The 20,425-nt window shown below is 35.9% G+C and overlaps 5 protein-coding genes across 8 annotated transcripts in view; 3 read left to right on the top strand and 2 right to left on the bottom strand.

Moving 5' to 3' along the window:
* Positions 1-20,425, top strand: part of LOC129576375 (cytochrome b-c1 complex subunit 8) — a 250,305-nt gene that overhangs the window by 209,447 nt on the left and 20,433 nt on the right. The window lies entirely within an intron of this gene.
* Positions 1,876-9,594, top strand: LOC129576363 (SR-related and CTD-associated factor 4). 4 transcript variants are annotated; one of them, XM_055461323.1, is made up of 12 exons: positions 1,876-2,224; positions 3,296-3,728; positions 3,833-3,918; positions 3,997-4,588; positions 4,679-4,835; positions 4,909-5,060; positions 5,164-5,774; positions 5,856-5,990; positions 6,059-6,692; positions 6,803-7,000; positions 7,368-7,536; positions 7,706-9,594. In XM_055461323.1, exons 1-12 carry the CDS (start codon positions 2,195-2,197, stop codon positions 8,247-8,249), a joined length of 3,741 nt encoding a protein of 1,246 aa, XP_055317298.1. In that variant the 5' UTR covers positions 1,876-2,194; the 3' UTR covers positions 8,250-9,594. The 4 variants fall into 4 exon arrangements, with proteins under 4 accessions (XP_055317298.1, XP_055317300.1, XP_055317299.1 ...); XM_055461325.1 differs by having other exon boundaries at positions 6,803-6,946; XM_055461324.1 differs by having other exon boundaries at positions 3,296-3,701.
* Positions 11,973-14,791, bottom strand: LOC129576371 (zinc transporter ZIP9). The gene is made up of 2 exons (XM_055461357.1): positions 12,781-14,791; positions 11,973-12,657 (listed from the first exon to the last, which is right to left on the bottom strand). The coding sequence occupies exons 1-2, from the start codon at positions 13,341-13,343 to the stop codon at positions 12,306-12,308; spliced, it is 915 nt and encodes a 304-aa protein (XP_055317332.1). The 5' UTR covers positions 13,344-14,791; the 3' UTR covers positions 11,973-12,305.
* On the bottom strand, positions 14,955-18,713 carry LOC129576372 (ras-related protein Rab-4B). Its single transcript, XM_055461358.1, has 5 exons — positions 17,722-18,713; positions 16,744-16,824; positions 16,561-16,648; positions 16,444-16,475; positions 14,955-16,337 (listed from the first exon to the last, which is right to left on the bottom strand). The coding sequence occupies exons 1-5, from the start codon at positions 17,735-17,737 to the stop codon at positions 15,904-15,906; spliced, it is 651 nt and encodes a 216-aa protein (XP_055317333.1). The 5' UTR covers positions 17,738-18,713; the 3' UTR covers positions 14,955-15,903.
* On the top strand, positions 18,705-20,379 carry LOC129576373 (uncharacterized). Its single transcript, XM_055461360.1, has 5 exons — positions 18,705-19,186; positions 19,267-19,389; positions 19,538-19,612; positions 19,680-19,754; positions 19,886-20,379. Exons 1-5 carry the CDS (start codon positions 19,174-19,176, stop codon positions 20,158-20,160), a joined length of 561 nt encoding a protein of 186 aa, XP_055317335.1. The 5' UTR covers positions 18,705-19,173; the 3' UTR covers positions 20,161-20,379.

Raw genomic sequence — 20,425 nt, forward strand, 5'->3', positions numbered from 1 at the left:
GATGAAGCATTTATGCATGGATGAAAAGACGACGAAAACAAAACGTGCAGACAATTGTTGAGCGAGCCCTTCGTATGTGTAGGGTTGACAGACTTCAATTGACTGTGAGCAATAAATTACGTAAATTATTTATTCAACAAAGACACACACACACACACACCCTACTAACATGCTGTATTAGTGCCCATTTTAATAGATTCATACGTTGTTTGCGTACTGTTTTTGTTTTACATGGCTCCTGAATTTTGGTTTGCGACTAAAATAAAATCGTCGCAAACACATGACATAACAAATAGACACATGTAAGAGGAGGGGGGGCGTACGACAAATTTTGATTCATTGTCAAACAAACAAACAACATCAGTTTAATGATGAAGATGAAACGATTCCATCTCATCCATTTTGACAAATATTTTTTTGGTCCGTATTCCAATACATTATTACGTTAACCGAAATGTTTCTAATTAATTTGTGGTGGTTTCTGGCGTTTTTCTTCCGTAATGCGTGCTCCTTCAAAAGGGGATTTACGTGATGAAAATTTTTGTCAAAGAACACAAACGAAGGATGTCGAAACACCAATTCAATGGAACGGAATTAAAACTCGGTTTGCTCTCGTTTTTGTTCGCGCCAATCCATCATCATCAACATCATATCATCGTCTGATGATCGCTTTGTTGCATACGCGCGTATGTTTCATTTTTCCACCGGATTATGTATTAGCAGCGATGGCCTTTGTTTTTTTTTCGCTTGTCGTCAGTCAGGGGCTTTATTTTATACACACATCGAACAAAAGATTCAGGGATAAGAGGTCGCGCTCTAATGCTAAGGTCGCCATTGTTCCAACGAATGATTTGAATATTAAGACATAAGCTCTGATTGATATTGATATGCATTTTAAAGAGGTCATTCAGAGGCGGTATCAACACAAAGGGGACATTCCAAGTTTGAAATCATTTTTTTTGTCAATGGAACAATTCGCGATAATGTAATGAGCCATTTGTTTGTGTGAATAAGAACTTAGCCCATTGGACAATTTTCAAAAGACAATCTTAATGAAATTGATTCGAACGAACACGATAGAAAATATTTTTAACTCAATTTTTTCACATTTTTTGATAGATTTAATTTGAAATTCAAGTTACATTTGCCAAACCAACATCAAAGTCTGGAACTGTATCAATTGTGAGCATTTTTTACGGATTCAAATCTTTGACGGGGTTTTCAAGGAAAGAAAAACAAACAATGTGAAAAAAATTGATTTGGAGGAAAATTTCAATTTTTCTGTAAATAATGTGATCTGAATGAATATTGAAAAAAATATATTTCGCTTCAAACATGAAGTAATGTTGCTAAACTCTAAAAATTGGATGAATTTTTAGAAAAGAAAAATGACTATGCTGCTGAACCGATTAGCGTTTATTTAAGGTGTTTTCTATTTTACGGACTAATTATCCATGGGATTATGTGTTAATTTTTCTTCTTCTAAATCTGAATGTATCTCGAGTAATCAATGCCTAATGTTTCAATGGAGCAGGTTTGGTATAAATTTATCATGTATTTTTACCTTGCTTTGTTTCGAATATGTGTTTCTGAGCTTATCAGTTGAAATCAAATGCCAAACTTCTACATTCAGCCAAAAAAAAATTCTTTTTAATAAAAACTAGTTTCATTAAAATTGTTTGGATTTTTTTCTTACTAGTGACCGAAAATTGATGTATTAAATGTTGAAGCAACAATCAACAGCAAAAAAAAAACTTAAAAATAAAATCAATTTAATCACCACCGTAATTCAAATGTCATGAATGGCATTTTCGAACTGCGCGACCCAATTGCCATCATCGGCCACAAGATGTCGGAGTGGTGAGCATTTTTTTCGACATTGACACCAAATAACAAATTACCGTCATGTTGTCGTTCCGTATCGACGCCATTTTTTAAATGGTCTTACAGTGAAATGCCGTGTGGAGTTTATAAAAAAAAAATATATACGAGAGAAAAACTTATACATAGAACATTTTGAAACTAGTTTCAATTAAAAGATTTCTATAAACGAAACACCAATTAACTAAACAAAAAACGAATCGACGCGGAAACGGAAAAAAAGTTGTGTGAAAAGCGTTTTCGTTTATTTTCTTCAGTTTGATCTAGAATTTGTGTGTTTGTGAAAAAGTATAATGAAATAAATCTTCCAAAAATGGAAACAGTTGTTGCTTTTAATACCGAGGTAAACAAAATTTCGACCGAATTTTTTTTTGTCGTTTCTGTTCGCCCAATGGGATTTTGAAAAATGTTATACGAAAGTTAATTTAATACAAATTTAAGTGTGATTGATCACAAATCGATTGGGCCGTTTAGTGTGTGCATCAAATCATTAGTTTTTTTTTTTTGATGTAATGAGAGGGAGAGAGAGAAGAAGAAGAAGAAAAAAAATTAGATTTGTTATATTGACCGAAAAGGAAGAGAGAAGAAGAAACGTGAGAGAGAGAGAGACACACGCAAAAAATGTTTTGCAAAAGTAAATTTCTCAATTGAAAGTGTTTGTCTGTGTATCAGTACGTCCAGAATGGGAATAAAGCGATTGAATGTCAGGCATCAGAGGGGTGGGGTGTCGCCGAAAAAATGGCCAAAATCAAAACCGATCAAATTGCATCTAAATGCTCGGAACCAGTGCAGCAAAAAAAAATGGAATTTTATTGATTTTTAAGTGTTTGAAAAAGTTGTGCGAGCGATAAAGGATGATTATTATGTGTGCGTGGTTCTTTGGTAATGTTCACACGCTTGTTGTACTTGCCCTAGTGCGTACGTGTGTGTGTGTGTGTATGTGTGTACGTGTATTTGTGAAATATGCATGAGACAAACTGTATGGCATTCGTCATCCAAGATCAGCGACAATGGGCTTGAAATGACAATGAGAAGACGAAGAAAGATAGGAAGAAGAAAAAACAATACAAAAAAAAACACCTCAGTCGACCCAATGTCAAAATAAGCTTTGATCAATCGCAAACTTGCCATAAAAAAAGGATGTGAATGAAAAAAAAAAACAGCATCGAAGTTGTTCTGAATGAAAATATTTATTCTTCGAACAATGAAAATGCGCCGGGGCATGAGAGTGCTTTTAAAAATAAGGAAAATACTACAGTCAAAGAGAATGCGACGAAACGGCCCGATCAAATTGTTGTGTATTTCATTTGTCAATTCGCATTTTATGGTTGCGTTTGTTTCATTTCCCAGTGCGTCTCTGTGTAGAAGAAATGTGGCTAACTCTTTTGTTCTCTTTTCTATCTTCTTCTAATAGCTCTCGGGGCTTTACGAATCAAAGCCGCCGATCTCGAAAGCGAAAATGACTTCCATCACACGGAGTGCAATGAAAGCGATCAAGTTCTACAAGCATGTGGTGCAAAGTGTGGAAAAATTCATATTGAAATGCAAGCAAGAGTATAAAATACCCGGTTTATACGTGATCGATTCGATTGTACGCCAATCGAGGCATCAATTTGGCACCGAAAAAGATGTGTTTGCACCGCGATTTGCACGCAACATGCAAACAACATTCGCCAATTTATTTCAGTGCAGTCCCGAGGACAAGAGCAAAATCATCCGTGTGCTGAATTTGTGGCAAAAGAATAATGTCTTTGCACCGGACGTCATTCAGCCGTTGTTCGATTTGGCCGATCCAAATCATCCCATCTATCAGAATCAAGGTACATCTCAAGACACGAGTTTGAACGGTGAGTGAAGCTTAAATGAAGAACGCCACTGCCGAACGTAATCAAGTCTGGTTTCGATGCATTTTTCTAAATTAAAATTTCGTTTTCTCTCTGTTTTCTCACAGGCATGATGAGTACAATCACTCAGGAGTCACCTGCACCAAATATGGCTGATGAAGGTCACACTATGTCATCCGATATGTCCGGACCCGTACGTTGAAAATCAATTTGCATTTTCTTAGGAGTTGAATATTTTTGATCTAATCGATTACTTTTTCTACCACTCCAGATCAATTCAATGTCGAACGTTTCCCATATCGATCCCAGCACAATTCGCCATTTACAACAATTAATGCTCTTGCGGCAAAAGGGTAACAATGAACCGATCGCAAGCACAAGCTCAAATACGGGGATGAGTCAAGATTCGGTGAAATTTAACAAGAAACTACTGGACTTTGACTATGGCGATGACGAAGACGATGACAACAAAGGACCGTCACCGCGTCAATCACAGCAACAACAGCAGCAGCAACAGCAACAACAACAACAGCAGCAACAGCAACAGCAACAACAACAGTCCAATTCAACGATTGACAACAGTAACATATCGCAATTGCTTAACGATCCGAATGTCCTGCGGCAGCTTCACAATTTACAAAAGCTCAAGCAGATTGAAGAATCCAAACAGTCGAAATTGGCCGAGATGCGAATGCAAGAGGAGGCATTCGAAAAACAATTAGCCACCATGTTGAAAAAGCTTCCGTTTGCCAACGAATGTGACCTCAGTCGACAAGACAACCAAATCTATGGCATGCAAAATGCCAATCTCAATCCAAATCAAAATGGACCAATGTATATGACATCAAGTGCAGCTGAACAAGGTAGCAACAAAATGCCACAGACTCATCATCATCAACATTATGTCGATGTTCAATAGAATTTTGGTTAATTTTTTGATTTTTATTTTGCAGCAAAAATCGATCCTGATGTTGAATTGGTTTCAGACGATGGAAAAGTCGAAGTGATTAACTTAGACGGAAACTCGCGAAGTCCATCGATCGAACGAAATCGTTACAGCAAAAGGCGAAGAAGTCGAAGCAGATCGAGAGATAGACGCGGTCGTTCAAGGTAACAAATCAATGCGATATTCATATTCTATTAGAAAGAAAAAAAAATACTTGATCAATTAATGTAATCGCAGGTCTAGAGATCGTCGACGAAGCAGAGATCGCGAACGTCGAAAATCAACATCGCGCGATAGACATCGAGACAGAGACCGTGGCAAGGACAAAGAAAAGGAGCGTGAACGCAAACGCAAAGGACTGCCTGAGATTAAGAAGGAACATTTGAGCGGTGCGTTTCAATGCATTTATCTTTTGATTTAAAATGGGGAAAAAAAGAAAAAAAAATAAAATGATGTTTTTGTTTGTTTTTTTTTTCTTCGGTTCTCGTATAGTGTGTAGCACGACTTTGTGGATTGGTCACTTGTCAAAATTGACGCAACAGGAAGAATTGTCGGACATCTTTACCAAGTACGGTGACATAGTTAGCATCGATATGATTCATCCTCGTGGCTGTGCGTTCTTAGTCATGCATCGGCGTCAAGATGCTTACAAAGCAATCGACGGTTTGAATGGATACAAATTGCATGGCCGTGTTATATCCATCTCATGGGCCGCTGGCAAAGGTGTGAAGAGTAAACAATGGAAGGATTACTGGGACTTAGAGCTGGGTGTGAGTTACATTCCATGGGATAAATTAGACCAAAACACCGATTTCGAGCAATTGGAAGATGGTGGCATGTTTGATGAAGACTCAATGCCAGCTTGGCTCAAGGAAAAGCTTAAGAATCAATCACAACAAAAGGATACAAACGATGCAGCTGCGGCTGTTAATCAAGTCACAAATTTGCCGATGTTCGCTATGGATCAGCCGCCACCAACACAACAGCAACTTATGACCAATATGTCACAAATGGTGCCACCGTTCCCGATGGGCTCTGCAGTGCCACGTTTTATGCCGCCAATGATGACGCCCGGTTTGCCATTGGGCGTACCACCACCAGGCGTAAGTTTCCATTTTCATTTGTGAAATGGGCGAATGAATCGGCAGAATGATCAAACGTTTTTTTTTTCTTTTTCTGAATAGCATCCAATGAACGGGCAAATGCCAATGATGATTCCACAGCCAATTGTGCCAGGAATGCCGATGGCATCGCTAGATAAACCTCCGCCAGGTGCCGCTCCATACTTCTTTCCTCCAATACCGCAAATGCCTCCAATGGTATGTATCAAAGCCGTACATTTGTTCCAAACTTACAATCGAATAATTTTCGCATTGATTTTTTGTAGGCTGCTCCGACAATGGCATCGTCGGCAAACATCGGTGGTTCTGATGATCAGATGGATATTGAAGAAGATGAAACTAACCAACCTGCCGACCCAATGTTTCAAAAGAGTCAAACGATGTTCAATCGGCCACCGCCCAAAATCAATTTCGGACCAAATCCAATGGCACCGAACGATTTTGCGAACAAAGATAATCGGGGACCAAACTTCGATGATATTGTCAACAGTGGAAATATGAGTCATGACAGAGATAATGATATAAAAGATTTCCGCAGCCGAGGCACTGACCGAGATAGAGACAATCGAAACCGTGGCAATAGATCGCGTGACTATAGCAATGAACGTGGTGGCGGCGGCGGTGGCGGACGAAACACCAATTCCAGATGGTCGGATGGACGTGGACGATCACGCGAAAACGATCGAAACACGCCATCCGATGGCAACAATCGTGATTTCAACAATTCAAGAAACAACATGCAATGGAGAGATCAACCACAAAATCCGATGAACTTCAACAACAGCTACATGGATCATTCAAATCCGAGAATGAACATTGGCGCACCGCCGCCAGCACTTGAAGATATGAGACTACCTATTCCACTAGATAACTTAAGAGGCCCTCCGTTGGGACCAAACTGTAAGTTAAAAACACTAAAATCGCCAAATAATCAAGAATGAGAATGAGAATTGAAAATGATCCATTGATTATTGCACTTGTTTCGTCTTTTTTCGTCGCATGAACAACAGCCATGAACAATAAAATGCATCATGGACGACGCGGTGGTGGTAATGATTATGACAGAAATCGTCCACCGGCTGGCCAGCAACGGGATTACTACAATCAAAATCGATTCGGTCCACCTGGAATGAATGGACCCATGAATATGCGAGGTAATATGCAGAACTTCGGCCCGAGAAACAACTTCACGTGGCAACCAAGATCTGGTTTGTAGTATTTTCAACTGTTTGTTGAATATAGACATAGAATAAGATTCATTTTTTCACTGGTCCGATTTGTTCTGTGAGCAATTTGTGAGATGAATGGAACAAAGGCAACGAAACAAAGTCGACACAATTGCATCGATAAAACGGTCGGAACATCAGTACAATGATAATTTGTTCGATGCTTGGCCAATACCATTTTTGAGGTTATGTTAAAACATATGCAACATCCTTTCGAAACGAACGAAGTCCGTGTGACTCAAACCCAATTTCAGAAATGGTATTCAATTGCAAGATTCAGGCAAATCATGTACATTTTGTCGTTTTCCACTCGAAAATCTAATATTTTGTCTGATGTTCGATGGTGTAGGAATGAATAACGACCGACCAGATGGAGGAAACTTTAATCGAAACGATCGAAACCGAAGCAATAACAATCCTCGAGGCCCGCGTGGTCATTGGAAAGATAATGAGGATGGTGGAACTCCGCAAAAGAATCGCAATCATCGAAATTTTGATGGCCCAAAAGATAGAAATAGGTGAGAAAATCTTTGAATAATATCTACGAAAAACAATTAATTGTCCCATTATCAATGAGTTAATGTCAATGTCATTGGCATTTTAATTACCCATTGCACTCAAAATTTCATAAAAATGAAAAAGATGAAGAAAAAACACTCTACTGATCAAAAGAAATTTCATTGTTAGTTTCAGCAATTTCGGCGATAGTTCATTCAGTAATGAAAAGCAATCAAAAGACGGCGACCTTGAATTCGATGATTCAGAGCCAAGAAAGCTGAATGAGTCGCATGAAAGTGGTGGCGATCCAAGTGGTTACGGTGGTAGTGGCGGCGTCGTTGGCAGCAGCAGCGGCAATGGTGGTGGTGGTGGTGGTGCTAACGAAGCAAATGAATCGGCGATAGCAAACCCAACCGACACACTAAAAGTGGCAAATGAAGAGCGAGCGTTGCCACGCATTCAAATCAAGTCACCGTCAAAATTAGCACAAGAGTATAGCGAAAAGCAAAAACAAAGTGACATGATGTCGTCGTCGAACGAAACAAATCGAACAAATAATAATAAATCATCGGTAGATCTGAATACAACGCCACTGTACGATGAACCAACCGAAAATCGATCATACTCATTGAAAGAAACACCCTCATTCGATTCACAACAAAACCATGAAATGCTCCCGAGTACGGACACCAATGTAGTCGTCGCAGAAATCACCGACAATTGCGAACATTAATTTTCGATTCAAACAAAATACACAAACAAACAACAAAACCATCAATCAGGAAATTTTAGAAACAATGCACTTTTGGGACAGTTTTAGCCTTGGTGTGCGTTATGACCGGTTCACCTCTGTTGTCGAATGACGTGAAAAATCAAAGAAAAGAGATTGAGATCAGAAGAGAGTAGGAAAAAAATTGGAAAGAGAGAGAGAGAGAGAAACAGACACAGATTCACAATATCTAAAATTATCAAAAGAAAACAAATCGATCAAGGAAAATATGGCTGTGATAATTGTTTAATGCAACAAAAATGAGAGAAGAAAGAAATGGACAGATGAAAGAAAGTAAGCAAACACAATTGATAGAAATCGTTTCTTCTTTCTTTTTTTTATTGAATCTAAGGGTATCTTAGGTGTGAAGATGCTAGAGCAACGTGTGTAACATGCCACAATCATGAATTGTGTCTCACACATGATGCACACAAAAATGTGGACATTTTTGTTTATATTCTAATTTATTGAAATTCAACGGATCAAAAGATGCTCAATATCATTTGGAAAATCAAATCGTCTTTTGTTATTCATTTTGTTCAAAACGCATGCAATGTTTATTTTAAAAAACAAGAAGAAACTTTTCCGTTCGTTCATTTTGTGCTGTGATTCACAGTTTTAACATTTGATGCCTCCCATATATGCGAGAAGAGCGATTGTGTATTTATAATTTGCTTCTTTTTTTTTTAAATATTTCTTTCAATTTCCTATCTCAATTTGACATGGTAGCAACAAAGAAACCAACGTTTTAAAATGAAACTCCATCATTTGTAGCGAAAAACAAACAAACGAGATGTTTAGTTATATAGTAATTTACACGCGTACACAATCTTATGCATATATAAATATATATATGAATTTTCGGCAAATGTCATAATAAATTATTATTGAGACATAACTAGGAATAAATGATGAGAAAAGAAAATTCGAACAGGATTTGAAGTAGAAGAGCGACTGAAGTCGAGAGCCGAACACAAAGAACCATTGAGAAATACTCAACTAATTTTTTTTTGCAAATATTTAAATATCGATGTTGCTTGGTATTTAATGCCACATTCGATTAGATTAACCATGATGAGCCAACTATAAGGAAGATTAAGACAAGCAAATGGAATTTTGTGTTGTGCTCTAAATTTTTTTTTTTTAAATTTCAAAACTGAAACTACCAATTCATCTTGCGTTCATTTTATATAGAATATTTTTTCTCGTTTTTTCGGCTCAATCATTCATTGCGAAGAAGAGATGAAGAAATAGTTTTCCATAGTAAATTTTTTGCAACGACAAAATAAAATTACCGGACTTAATTGAATTTGCAGTGTTTTATTGTAAAGGAAATTATGTGTTTGTTGAAATTTTTGCATATATATAACGAAAAACAACAATCTAATTGCTTCATATATTGTGTTTGTTAGGGCGAAAAAGGAGCAAATCAAATCAAAACAATCGTTTCAATTTACAATTGATTTGAACATCATGGGTGGTGATTGTAATAATCATCTTCGGCAGTCTATGTCTACAAATCAGGCAGCAATATTAATATTCACAAAATAGAAATCAATACATTTCAATATCCATTTTGATTTGCTACTTTTGAATCAAAAAAAAAAAACATGAAAAAATATCGCAAAATCTATCGTTTTAAGTTTTTAGTTATGTTATTTATCATTTTTTTTTATGTGAGAAAAAACACAAATTTTGCAAATAAGACATTACCGAGGGCTAAAAGTTGTTATGTAAGGTAGGTCGAAAAAAAAAACCGAATTCAAGACTTATTACACACACGCCCTACCCCAAACACACAAACGCATCAATGAATGAATGAATGAATCAAACAATCAAATGTTTCAATATAAATCAATTTAGTGAGACTCTTGAATTCGAATCGGAAGGAAATGATAGAGATGTATTGAAAAATGGAACAAGCGCTTGCACTCGAATTGAGTGACTTGTGCAAGGTACAGTGCTTTGTCTTACATTATTTTTTTTTTCCATTATCAACAAACAACAACAACAAAAATCAATAATTTTTCTTTTCACATCTCTTCCAGCTGCATAGAAGATTACACTATTCATTTTTTATTCACTTACATTTCGGGATTTGAAAGAAAAAAAGAGAACACAGAAGAGCTAAAAACAAATTTATATAAAAAATAGAAACAGTCGCCGAATTCCAATGTTTTCGCGTGTTTTTCGAAGAAAATTTGATTTTTTTTTTTTTTTCAAAATATCAACCGAAAAAATTAACATCATTGCTACGGTTAAATTCGTTTTTTTTTTAAATTTCAAAATAACAAAAAATTTCAAAATATTTGTTTGAATTTCCATAACAAACACAAATAGTATTTTTGTAAAGAAAAACAAATTGTGCGTGGAGAAATTGTTAAAAAAATTTATTCTCTCACACACATGACCTCCTCCATGATGGCGATCACAGAATAGCATCATTATTTTCCTTTTATCGGATGTTCATGATTTTTTCTTCTCTTCCGCATCGCAACCATATTTGCCTTGATCGTTTTTTTCTCCATAAGTTTTACTATCGATAATCAGTCATCTATCGAAATTTTAGAACAAAAAACAACACAGAATTGATACAAATACAAATGAAATTTTCGATTTGGGAATGAAAATGTTGCATATGTTCCCAGCAAAAAAAAAAAGAAGAATAACTACAACAAATGAATATTACTTGTAAATTTCGACATAATTTGATAAGAATAACGATGAAAATAAATGTGAAGATATAAAAAAAAATGAAGACAAAGATCGAATCATGCAAGCAAAGAAGTGTTAATAATAGACATTTAGAGTTAACTACTTTTAAATAATTTTTCTTCTTTACTTTTCATTTTTGTTTATTGAAATACTTATTATACGTTACCCCCCCTCCCCTTGAAAATTATCTGTTTTTGTCTTTCTTTTGGCGAGAAACACACTACCCCATGGATTTATAGTTAATGATTAACCAATTTTCTCTTTAATTTGCGCTCATTTTCAACTTATATATAAACAAACAAAAAACATTTAGACAAATATATTTTGCTCTTATCAACGGAAAAAGTAAAGAAAAAAAAACAAAAAAAAATTATTATCTTTCAAATTCACTTTGACTCATTGGAGATAAAACCGTTTAACAATTTCGCGCCATTCTTGTACGGTACATCGCTGTGTGCGCTGTAGATAAACCCAAGAGGGTGAGCGATGTACGGCACAAGAGCGAACCTGAATTTGTTATTGTTTTCTTTTTGTATGTAGATTTTTCTTTTGAAAATGGGAAAAATTTCTCATTTAAATATTGCTTTATTTAAAGAACAACAAAAAAAAAACAATTAACGAAGAAAGTAAAAAAAAGCGAAGAAAATACATGAAATTCCGTAGTTTTTATTCTTCTTTGATTTATTTTTGTCTCAAGGATTTCATTAGCATTTGAAAATGGGACGAGTTGTTGGGTACACCAGCTAAATGTTGAGTCGATGTGAATGTCGAATCGAAATTTTATTTGATTAGGATTGATTTGGCATCATTTGAAATACTATCTCCCAGCAAAAATGTGTTTCAATCATCCGATTGAGCACGCACATTTGGTAAGAATTGTTCGTAAACTCAATGCCATTCAACTGATTTCCAGGCCAGCCCATTGTCTTCATCCACCTATACAAATTCAAATACAATGAAACGCACAGTCGGTCACTTTGATTCGCCTAATTTCAATAGTTTGTTTTTTAATTTATTTCGCATTTTTCAATTCATTTTATCTTTACAGCAGTCATTGTTCAAATTCATTCGTTTCGTTTCGTTTATCTTCTTATCCACTTCTTCTTCTTCTTCATCATCGTTTTTTCTTTATCTCTTTTTTTTACAGTCATTTACAGAAACAAAAAGAGAAAAACATTTGTCTTATCTATTGCAATACGCATTAAATAAACGGAATAAAATATGTTTACATCTTGTCTTTGTTAAATAATTTATTATGAATCGCGCGAGGGATGTATGTAGGAGTGTGGGTGTGTTTGTGTTGCTCTAATGATGATGACCCATTGTTAGTAGCAGCGGTGCCAGTGCTCCAACGATTAGAATGGCTAGTTCACTGTTTTTAAGTCCTGTAAATCCTTTTGGCGTTGGCATTTGCGGTGATTCCAAATGACTATAGGTTGGTGGCGCATGACCATGTGCACCGGCTGTGGTCAATTCGGGTAAAACATGCACGGTTGCGACGTACAAAAACGTGCCCGCCGAAAATAACATCGCAATACCGGTTGCATTCACCGAGTTAAGCGTCTCTTTCTGCTCTTGTCCAATGCCAAAGTATGTGAGAATGGTGAGCAATGGGGCTGACAGTGAGAAAATGGCCAAATGTCGTCGTATTCTATTTCTATAAAAAAAAATGCGGAAATTAAATATTAATTTTTTTTTTGTTTCGGATTTATTTTGATTAGATCACGAACGAAACTAAATGTCAAAGGGAAAAAAAAATCCGAAATCTATAAATAATTACCTATCGATTCCTTCGTGCAGTAGAAAACTAACAAGTCCAAAAGCGGCGGGTGCTTTGTGTAACATAATGGCCAAAAACACAATCATCTCAACGTCTTGATGGCTGGTCGTTGCTGCGGCTCCGAGTGCAACACCATCAGCGGCCGCATGAACCACTAAACCAATTGTTGCTGTACTATTGCGATCCGAACCGTAGCTATCCTTGTTGCGTCGCGATGAGATTTGATCGACGATCATCATGAAGATAAAGCCCAATACCAATGACAAACCAATTGTGGCCGAATGTTCTGGTTCATCGTCGTCGTGATTGTGTTCGGGTGTTTTTCCATTGTTTGGCGATTGCGATGACACAATTAGATGTTGTACATCGCTACTGTACAGCGCACGTATTCCCTCGGGAATGATCACAGTCAAGGCAGTTCCGACAAGTAAACCGGCACCAAAAACAGTAACCACTTTCAATTTTTCATCGGATAAATGTACAACGAGCGGTATACTGCCAGCCAAATATGACCCGATCAACATAACAATCGTGAGTAAAATTAACATAAAGGTTTCCTCCATCGTGCGTACGTGCGTACTTTCGCCTTTGTGACTGCTTAACCTTTATTGATATGTGTACGATGTGCGATATACGAAACTAACTAGCGTTTATCTCAACACACTAAACTTCTCTTTGTTTTCGGTTGCCACAATGATGCCCTGAGTAGATAACATCAACTGATTTATGATGTGTATGTGTGTCAAGTCGTTTCTTTCAAAATTCAGTGTTCCTTCAATCACGATTCAACCAAAAATAAAATCACATCAAATGGCAGTTGCAATTGGGAATTTAACACAAAGAAAAAGATCTGGATTTGATCGAATTGTAATGTAAAAATAATAAAAACCGATTAATATCAAAATTCGAATCCACCTAACACAATTAAACGCATTTATCGAAGACAACGAAGAACATCCTCTGCATGATAACACCGTGTCATCGTTTGAAACAAAAAAAAAATCGACCAGATTCGTATCGAGTGCGTTGTGCCTTCTTTTTACATTCGATCTTGCCTCTTCCAACGTTTGCACATCGATAAAATTGTCTTGGAATGTTATGATGTTTTTAATTGAACTCTGTACAGTTGTTATGTGGTGCGATAAATGTTGCTCTTCTTTTGTTTGTCTGTTTTTTTCTTCTTTCGCGTGTGTCACTTTTATGAAACTAAAAAAGACTTCTTCACAAATGTATTGTTTTGATTTAATTCAAAATGCAAAACATGTTGGAATAAAACACCTCATCAACTTTTTCAAGTAACGGACAATGATACACAATCAGCAAAAATATTTCGCAGCATTTGTCACAAAAGCGTTGAAAAGAACGCGTTGTTTTTCTTTTCTTTTTTGTTCGGTCGTTGTAGTTTGTGGCACAATAAAATTTTTTTAGCGATCGCTCAATCTATAATGCTGATGCACCGAATGAATACAGAAGCGAACGTGTGTAGCAATGCAAAGGGCTATTTGCAAGATATGTACGAATGTAGCTAGGAATCGTTTTGCTGTGTATACGACACACGGCTGTGTACTGTTTCAAAAAGAAAGGCAAACGAAACAAACGACGTGTCAAAACCGACCGACCGAACGTCAATACGCATTCGAACACACAGCGAAATGTCAAACACACGGTGGTTAGCTCACAATACAATGACGACGATGGTTCGTTGGTTGCTCACGAGATGGAACGCATGTGTGTGTGGAAATAACACACGAAAATAATTTTCATTGAATTTCAATTGGTGTACGCTGTTTGTTTTTTTCACTGCAAATTTTCCCTTTCGAAAAATTAATGAGTCATGCGAATTCAATTGTACAATGTACTTGTACACCGCCTTGAACGCCACTTAATGGAATCAATTATTTTTATTTTCCATTTATTTATTGATTAATTTGAAGAGAGGAGAAAACAAGCGAAACAATTTTATACCAACGATGCCACTTTAATGTTGTTGATTTTGCCAACAGTCATTTTATGTATGATTTTAATTATTGACCATAAAATTCGCCTAAAGCGTGTGCATGCACTTGTTGTTTATTTATATTTAAAAAAAAATCACTTTTTGGAACATTCTCGCCTCATTAGCAGTCACTTGTCACATTGTTAGCACCTTCAAATGAATCAAACAAACAAACCTGTTTACCATTACGGTTTTTTTCAAATGTGCAAGTGCACGATTTTTATTGAGGGTAAACAATAGGTGAGGCGAAACTCTCCAGCAAAATAAGATATTTTTTTTTTGTTTAACATATAATTATCGATTGTTCAAAGCCGAATTTGGTTGTAAAGAAGAGAGAATAGAAATTATTTGGTAGCAAATACAATTTTCATTATATTTTTGATTTTTTTTTTCTTTCTCTCTTTGCCCAAAAAGAAAAAGGAAGAAAAGAAAGTAATTTAAGGCCACTTTTAGTGAAAGAAAAAGAACATAGAGATTTAAACAAGGAAAATTTTATGTGATAATTTCAACCCATTCTCTTGCCAACATTTCCATCAGAACAATTTTCAATTTCATTTCAAACTTTTCCACTGTCTTTGTTTCCCTCTTTTCGTTTGTCTGTCTCTTTTGAAGACGTGTGAAACGAATGTTGATATTGTTCAAATGAAAATAGACACGACCTACGCTCTCATTATATGATATATATATACTTTGTTTTATCCTCTGGTGCAAATCTATCTTATGGAATTCTGTTTAACATCCCTTATCCTGTATTACAAAATATTTGTGAATCATTCAGTAAATTGACTGGCAACGGACAAAATGGACAATGAAAACGGGTTTAAAATGTTAAAAAAAAAAATAAGAGAGAGACTTAAAATACCGCATTCTACGTATCAATCAATTCTTAACGACTGACCCGATAGATTGGATATATTAAATACATTTTTTTTTTCAAACAAATAAAAAAATTTCACCCAATCGAAAAAAAAATAAAGTTAAAAATGTCCATTTTTCCTTGGCCCGTAAATTCAGCAGTTTGACACGATTTTAGTGCATTCGTTTTCTCTTTTTTTTTTTATAAAGTTTCTGAAATTTCAAATTTTTTTCTGTTTTCTGTTTTAAGATTCAGTTCCTTATGCCTATGATTATAGTCCACATCTGCAATCAGACGGGCTCGTTCGTGATGAATTTCTCTGTTTGAGCTGAATATTTCGGAGAGCAGCATCGCCGTACTGTATTCCGCTACCAGTGCGTTCTGGATCCAATTCACCGGTTTCGATTTTAGCGAGAATACTCTTTGAACATCTTAAAAAGGCTTCTTCGACGTTGTCACCCGTCTTGGCGCTGGTTTCTAGGAAAATGAGCTCATTCTCTTGGGCAAAATTGCTTGCCTCAAGGAATGTGACGGCCCGTGCTTCTTCCAAATCACGTTTATTGCCCACCAGTAAAATGACAATATTTGGACTGGCCAACGTTCGAGCATCATTCAACCATGCCGATAGCGCATTGAAGCTATCACGTGATGTTGTATCGTACACAAGTAACGCACCAGCCGCTCCGCGATAATACGATCGAGTCACTGTGTTGGAATGAAACGAATCGAGAATTAGTGAGTGTGCATTGATTGCATTGACAAAGTAAATGCGTTAATTTATTAGCTAAATTCATTTTTATTCATTGCTTACCACTTCGAAATCTGTCTTGACCCGCAGTATCCCTATGGAATATAATGAACATATGTATATTGGATTAGATTAGACCAACTGCGATAAAGTATCAAGTCAAGAAATGATTCAATTTACCATATTTGTAATTTGACAACAGATCCACCCACATTAACAATGCGCGAACCAAACTCAACGCCTATCGTATGCGAACTGTCTTCTTTGACTGCAAATTAACCGAATAAAAATGTTTAAAATGGATTTGTTCATGCAAACAACACTCGAACGAGTCTATTCCATAGACATCAATTCAATATTTACATTTATTCTCGATGAAATGGTGTAGTAGGCAGCTTTTTCCGGAGCCCGCACTGCCAATTATCAGAAATTTAAATAAATAATCTGTTCAGCCATCATTCACAACCACATCGATATCGGCATCGAATGAGCGAGAACAACCGCCAATGATGATGAAGCGATGAAACGAAACGAAACAAAAGAAGGAGAAAAAACAACGTTAAGAAATTAACTCGTCAGAATTTGATATTAATGCGTCTGCATGTAAAAAAAGAAGAACGTCAATTCCAAAACATTGAGGTGTAGTTTGCCGAGACTAACAAGATTGAATTCAGCATATTTTCAACTAATCTAATCATGGCATTTCATGAATTTCTATTGCATACAGTTTGTAAACAGTGATTGAACAGCGAACAAATTGAGAGACGAGAAAAAAAACATAGCATGCGACCGAAACAAGTGCACAAAACATTGCGACCGCTCGCGCGTACACACACACACACAGTAGCACAGCCGTGTGTATTGTTCGCGGTATATCGAACATGGGCAAAAAAAAGTACGATACAATAAAGTTCTCTTTCATTAAAAGTGTATTTGTGCACAGCGAACTTGTCTAACGGCTGTTTGCAATGCCCTGACTCACCCGCCGTATCAGATATACGTGTTCGAAATTGCGTTTTTCTTTTTTTTCTTTCTATTTTCGTGTGTCGTTCTCCAAACCAGAAATGAACGAATGCAATAGACTTTTCATTTCACTTCCATTTGAGGCCAAACACAAACCTAACGGATTTGCTGATTTTATGCTCGCTAAACAATTCGGTTCGCTGTTTCATGTCACAATTTTATTTTGTTCGTGTCCATTTCAGCAGAACACAGGTGGATAAAGGGAGAGAGAGAGAGAAAGAGGGATAGAGGAGATTAGGCAAGAAAAAACGTGCTGTAATTTCGATTTGCAATAGCTTTACAAAGGAATCACCACAAATTTCCTATTTATAAATTTACCATATGATTCAGACATCGTTCGTTGCTATGTGTGTGGTTGCTGTTTATTATTGCAATTGATAATATTGGAATTTCGTAAATTTCCGTAAGTATCCACTCTAGTGTTTTGCGCACAATTTCACAATTTTTTTTTTCACGGTATCAATCAATTTTTAATCACTATTGAGTGGCACATCTAGATTAGTTTTTGCACACGAAAAAAAAAATGCTCTCTTCTTTGCTACAAAGTGATCAGTTCACCGAAATGAAGCGCGCACGAGAGAGAAAAAAAAACTAGTTTTGCTTTGTCAACTTTGTATAGCAACGGCATCGAATTTTAAAGGTAAAAGGTCGAAACGTGAATGATTTCATTCCAAACACATACACAAATACACAATGTCTACACTTCCACGGAATTATTGTTTATTTTTTATCGTTCGTTTGGTACGAATCCAAAACACTCCACTTGGTTTTTATTTCTAAATACAATTCGATTGAAATCGAATCACAAAATGAATTCGTTGATGGAAACAGGGAAAAAAAATGTGTTGGCTATTGACTTTGCTGTTTGTAAACGAAACAGAAGTCAAGACTCTGCAAACACATACGAATATGTTGCGACAAAACAGAAATTAAGACGAGAAAAAATAAACAACAATAACAAAATTGTGTGTACGATTGGATTTTCTTCTATTTTTCTTCTCTTTGTTTTGGTTACTTCACTGGTGGCTGTGCAAAAATTGCGTGTACTCTGTTACTTGGCGCTTGACGTTTCGCAACAAAATTCAAATGATGATGGAAAAAAAGAAATAAATATACACGAACGAAATACTTTTTTTTTGTGTGAATTGAGATACACAAAAACAGAAGACAATGCCAACAATGACAACAACACACTGTCAACTCGAAACCAACGGAGTAAACGAGACAGAGAGCATTCATCCACACAAATGCACGGATGTTAAACCAAACACACACAATTACAAACACACTCGACCAACTCAAGTGTATTCAAACTGAATTGTGTAGCCTGACTTGACACATGCAATACTTCTGAACAAAATATCGCTTTGCGGTAGTAGCACAAGAGAGATGAACAATGTACGCTTGTGGCGCCGGACTTGGAGCGCTAGACAAGATAGATAAAGGTGATTATGGTACATTTTTAAAGCAGCCAACTAATAAAAACAATTTAATTACCTCAATTAAATGATTACTTGTTTAAAACAAGTTGTTTTCCATTGAAAATTGAAATTTAAATATCACGAACGGTGTCCGTATGAATAGTACTAGAATACAAATCTAATACTACAGTCAACCATGCTATCCAAACATCATCAAAACAAATTTCTGCTTTATTTTGTGTTGGTGAACAAAAAAGCAGATCAGGAAAACGGTACATTTTTGTAATGAAATTTTTTTCGGCAAACAGTTGTGATTGGGGAAGAGAGGATACACATTCAAAAACATAAAATGGAATTTTTTGGTAAATAAATATATTTGTCCATTTTATTCGTGTTACATATTTTTGGGCAAATTTTTTTACATGTTTTTTACACTATATAGACTGTAAATCTGATGATAAAATCACGCAAATAGTAGCACAAATGATGGATGACATTGAGATACCGCAACAACCATTAATATCACCATCAGAATCGTTATTGGGCTTAAGTGGACATATGAGTAGTCAGAGCGAATTTATTTTACACTTCTAAGCCAATTTCCAGCATTTCAGTGCTATTTCGATCCGGGCTATTTGGCTGAATTTCGTCAAATTTTTTCATCGTTTCTTTGCTGAAAAATATGATAAAAATGTTATCTATTTTCACTTTAGGTATTGTGTCTCCTACCAATTCAGGCGGAAATGGAAACAATGGCGATCAGTCGAACAAAAAATGCCAATCAATTGGTAAGTGGAACGAATCAAGATATTTTTTGTTCGATTTCATGTAAAACGATACGCATTTCCACCTTAGATTCAGTTCCACGCACTAAACGAAATAGATGTGGAAGTGGGGGAAATTCATCAAAGGGAAGACGAGATTCAACTGGTAAGTGTAACGAATCACTGAAAAATGTAAATAAACGGGCAAACACTTGACATCTCCAATAATTTAAGTTTAGGTTTTTTTGTAGTGATATTATTGAAGAATGAAATGTAATCAAATTATATATTTTTTAGGTTATTCAACATCATCAATCGTTGAAGTCTACTCACCCTGTACTCGTCAAATATTATCAGTCTTTAAAAATACGACGATGAGTGACCGAACCGCAAAACAGTTTCTGGATTATTTCGATAACTACAATCGATATAAACGCGATGAACGTTTGGCAAAACGCGATGAACGTTTGGCAAAACTTCAATACGAAGTAAAAATGGTAGAGCTCCTTGCGAAACATGGGAACAAAAAAAGCGTGAAAAATTTTATGCAAAACCATTACAATCGCAAATGAATTTTAAATGTTGTGGCAGATTTGATTCCATTTACAAACTATCGATAAAAAAAAAAATTCCAACTTTGAGTCGTCAAATGACAAAATAGATGAATGTTTGTTTCTTATTGACTTTGTGTGCCATTGATTTTTGTGAGGACTGAACATAGATGACCGCAAAAATTATGCGACAAAACGAAAATAAAATTTAACAAAATTATGCATACATTTTGAATAAAATTTCTCTCTCTTTGTTTTGATTATTTTACTGGGCCATTATTCTGGA

The sequence above is a fragment of the Sitodiplosis mosellana genome, unplaced genomic scaffold, assembly GCF_009176505.1.
Source record: "Sitodiplosis mosellana isolate CC-2019 unplaced genomic scaffold, AAFC_SMos_1.0 Smas_scaffold_6181, whole genome shotgun sequence".
NCBI lineage: Eukaryota > Metazoa > Arthropoda > Insecta > Diptera > Cecidomyiidae > Sitodiplosis > Sitodiplosis mosellana.

Bases quoted from the DNA above. Each gene is read 5' to 3' on its own strand.
- LOC129576363 (XM_055461323.1), top strand. From the start codon at position 2,195: ATGGAAACAGTTGTTGCTTTTAATACCGAG. The intron at 3,919-3,996 runs GTACGTTGAAAA...CTACCACTCCAG, and splicing joins CATCCGATATGTCCGGACCC to ATCAATTCAATGTCGAACGT. The intron at 6,693-6,802 runs GTAAGTTAAAAA...CATGAACAACAG, and splicing joins CCCTCCGTTGGGACCAAACT to CCATGAACAATAAAATGCAT.
- LOC129576371 (XM_055461357.1), bottom strand. From the start codon at position 13,343: ATGGAGGAAACCTTTATGTTAATTTTACTCACGATTGTTATGTTGATC. The intron at 12,658-12,780 runs GTAATTATTTAT...TTTTTTTTATAG, and splicing joins CTGCACGAAGGAATCGATAG to AAATAGAATACGACGACATT.
- LOC129576372 (XM_055461358.1), bottom strand. The intron at 16,476-16,560 runs GTAAATTGAATC...TATATTCCATAG, and splicing joins GTTGTCAAATTACAAATATG to GGATACTGCGGGTCAAGACA. The intron at 16,338-16,443 runs GTAAGCAATGAA...ATTCCAACACAG, and splicing joins TCAAGACAGATTTCGAAGTG to TGACTCGATCGTATTATCGC.
- LOC129576373 (XM_055461360.1), top strand. The intron at 19,613-19,679 runs GTAAGTGGAACG...TTTCCACCTTAG, and splicing joins CAAAAAATGCCAATCAATTG to ATTCAGTTCCACGCACTAAA. The intron at 19,755-19,885 runs GTAAGTGTAACG...TATATTTTTTAG, and splicing joins GGGAAGACGAGATTCAACTG to GTTATTCAACATCATCAATC.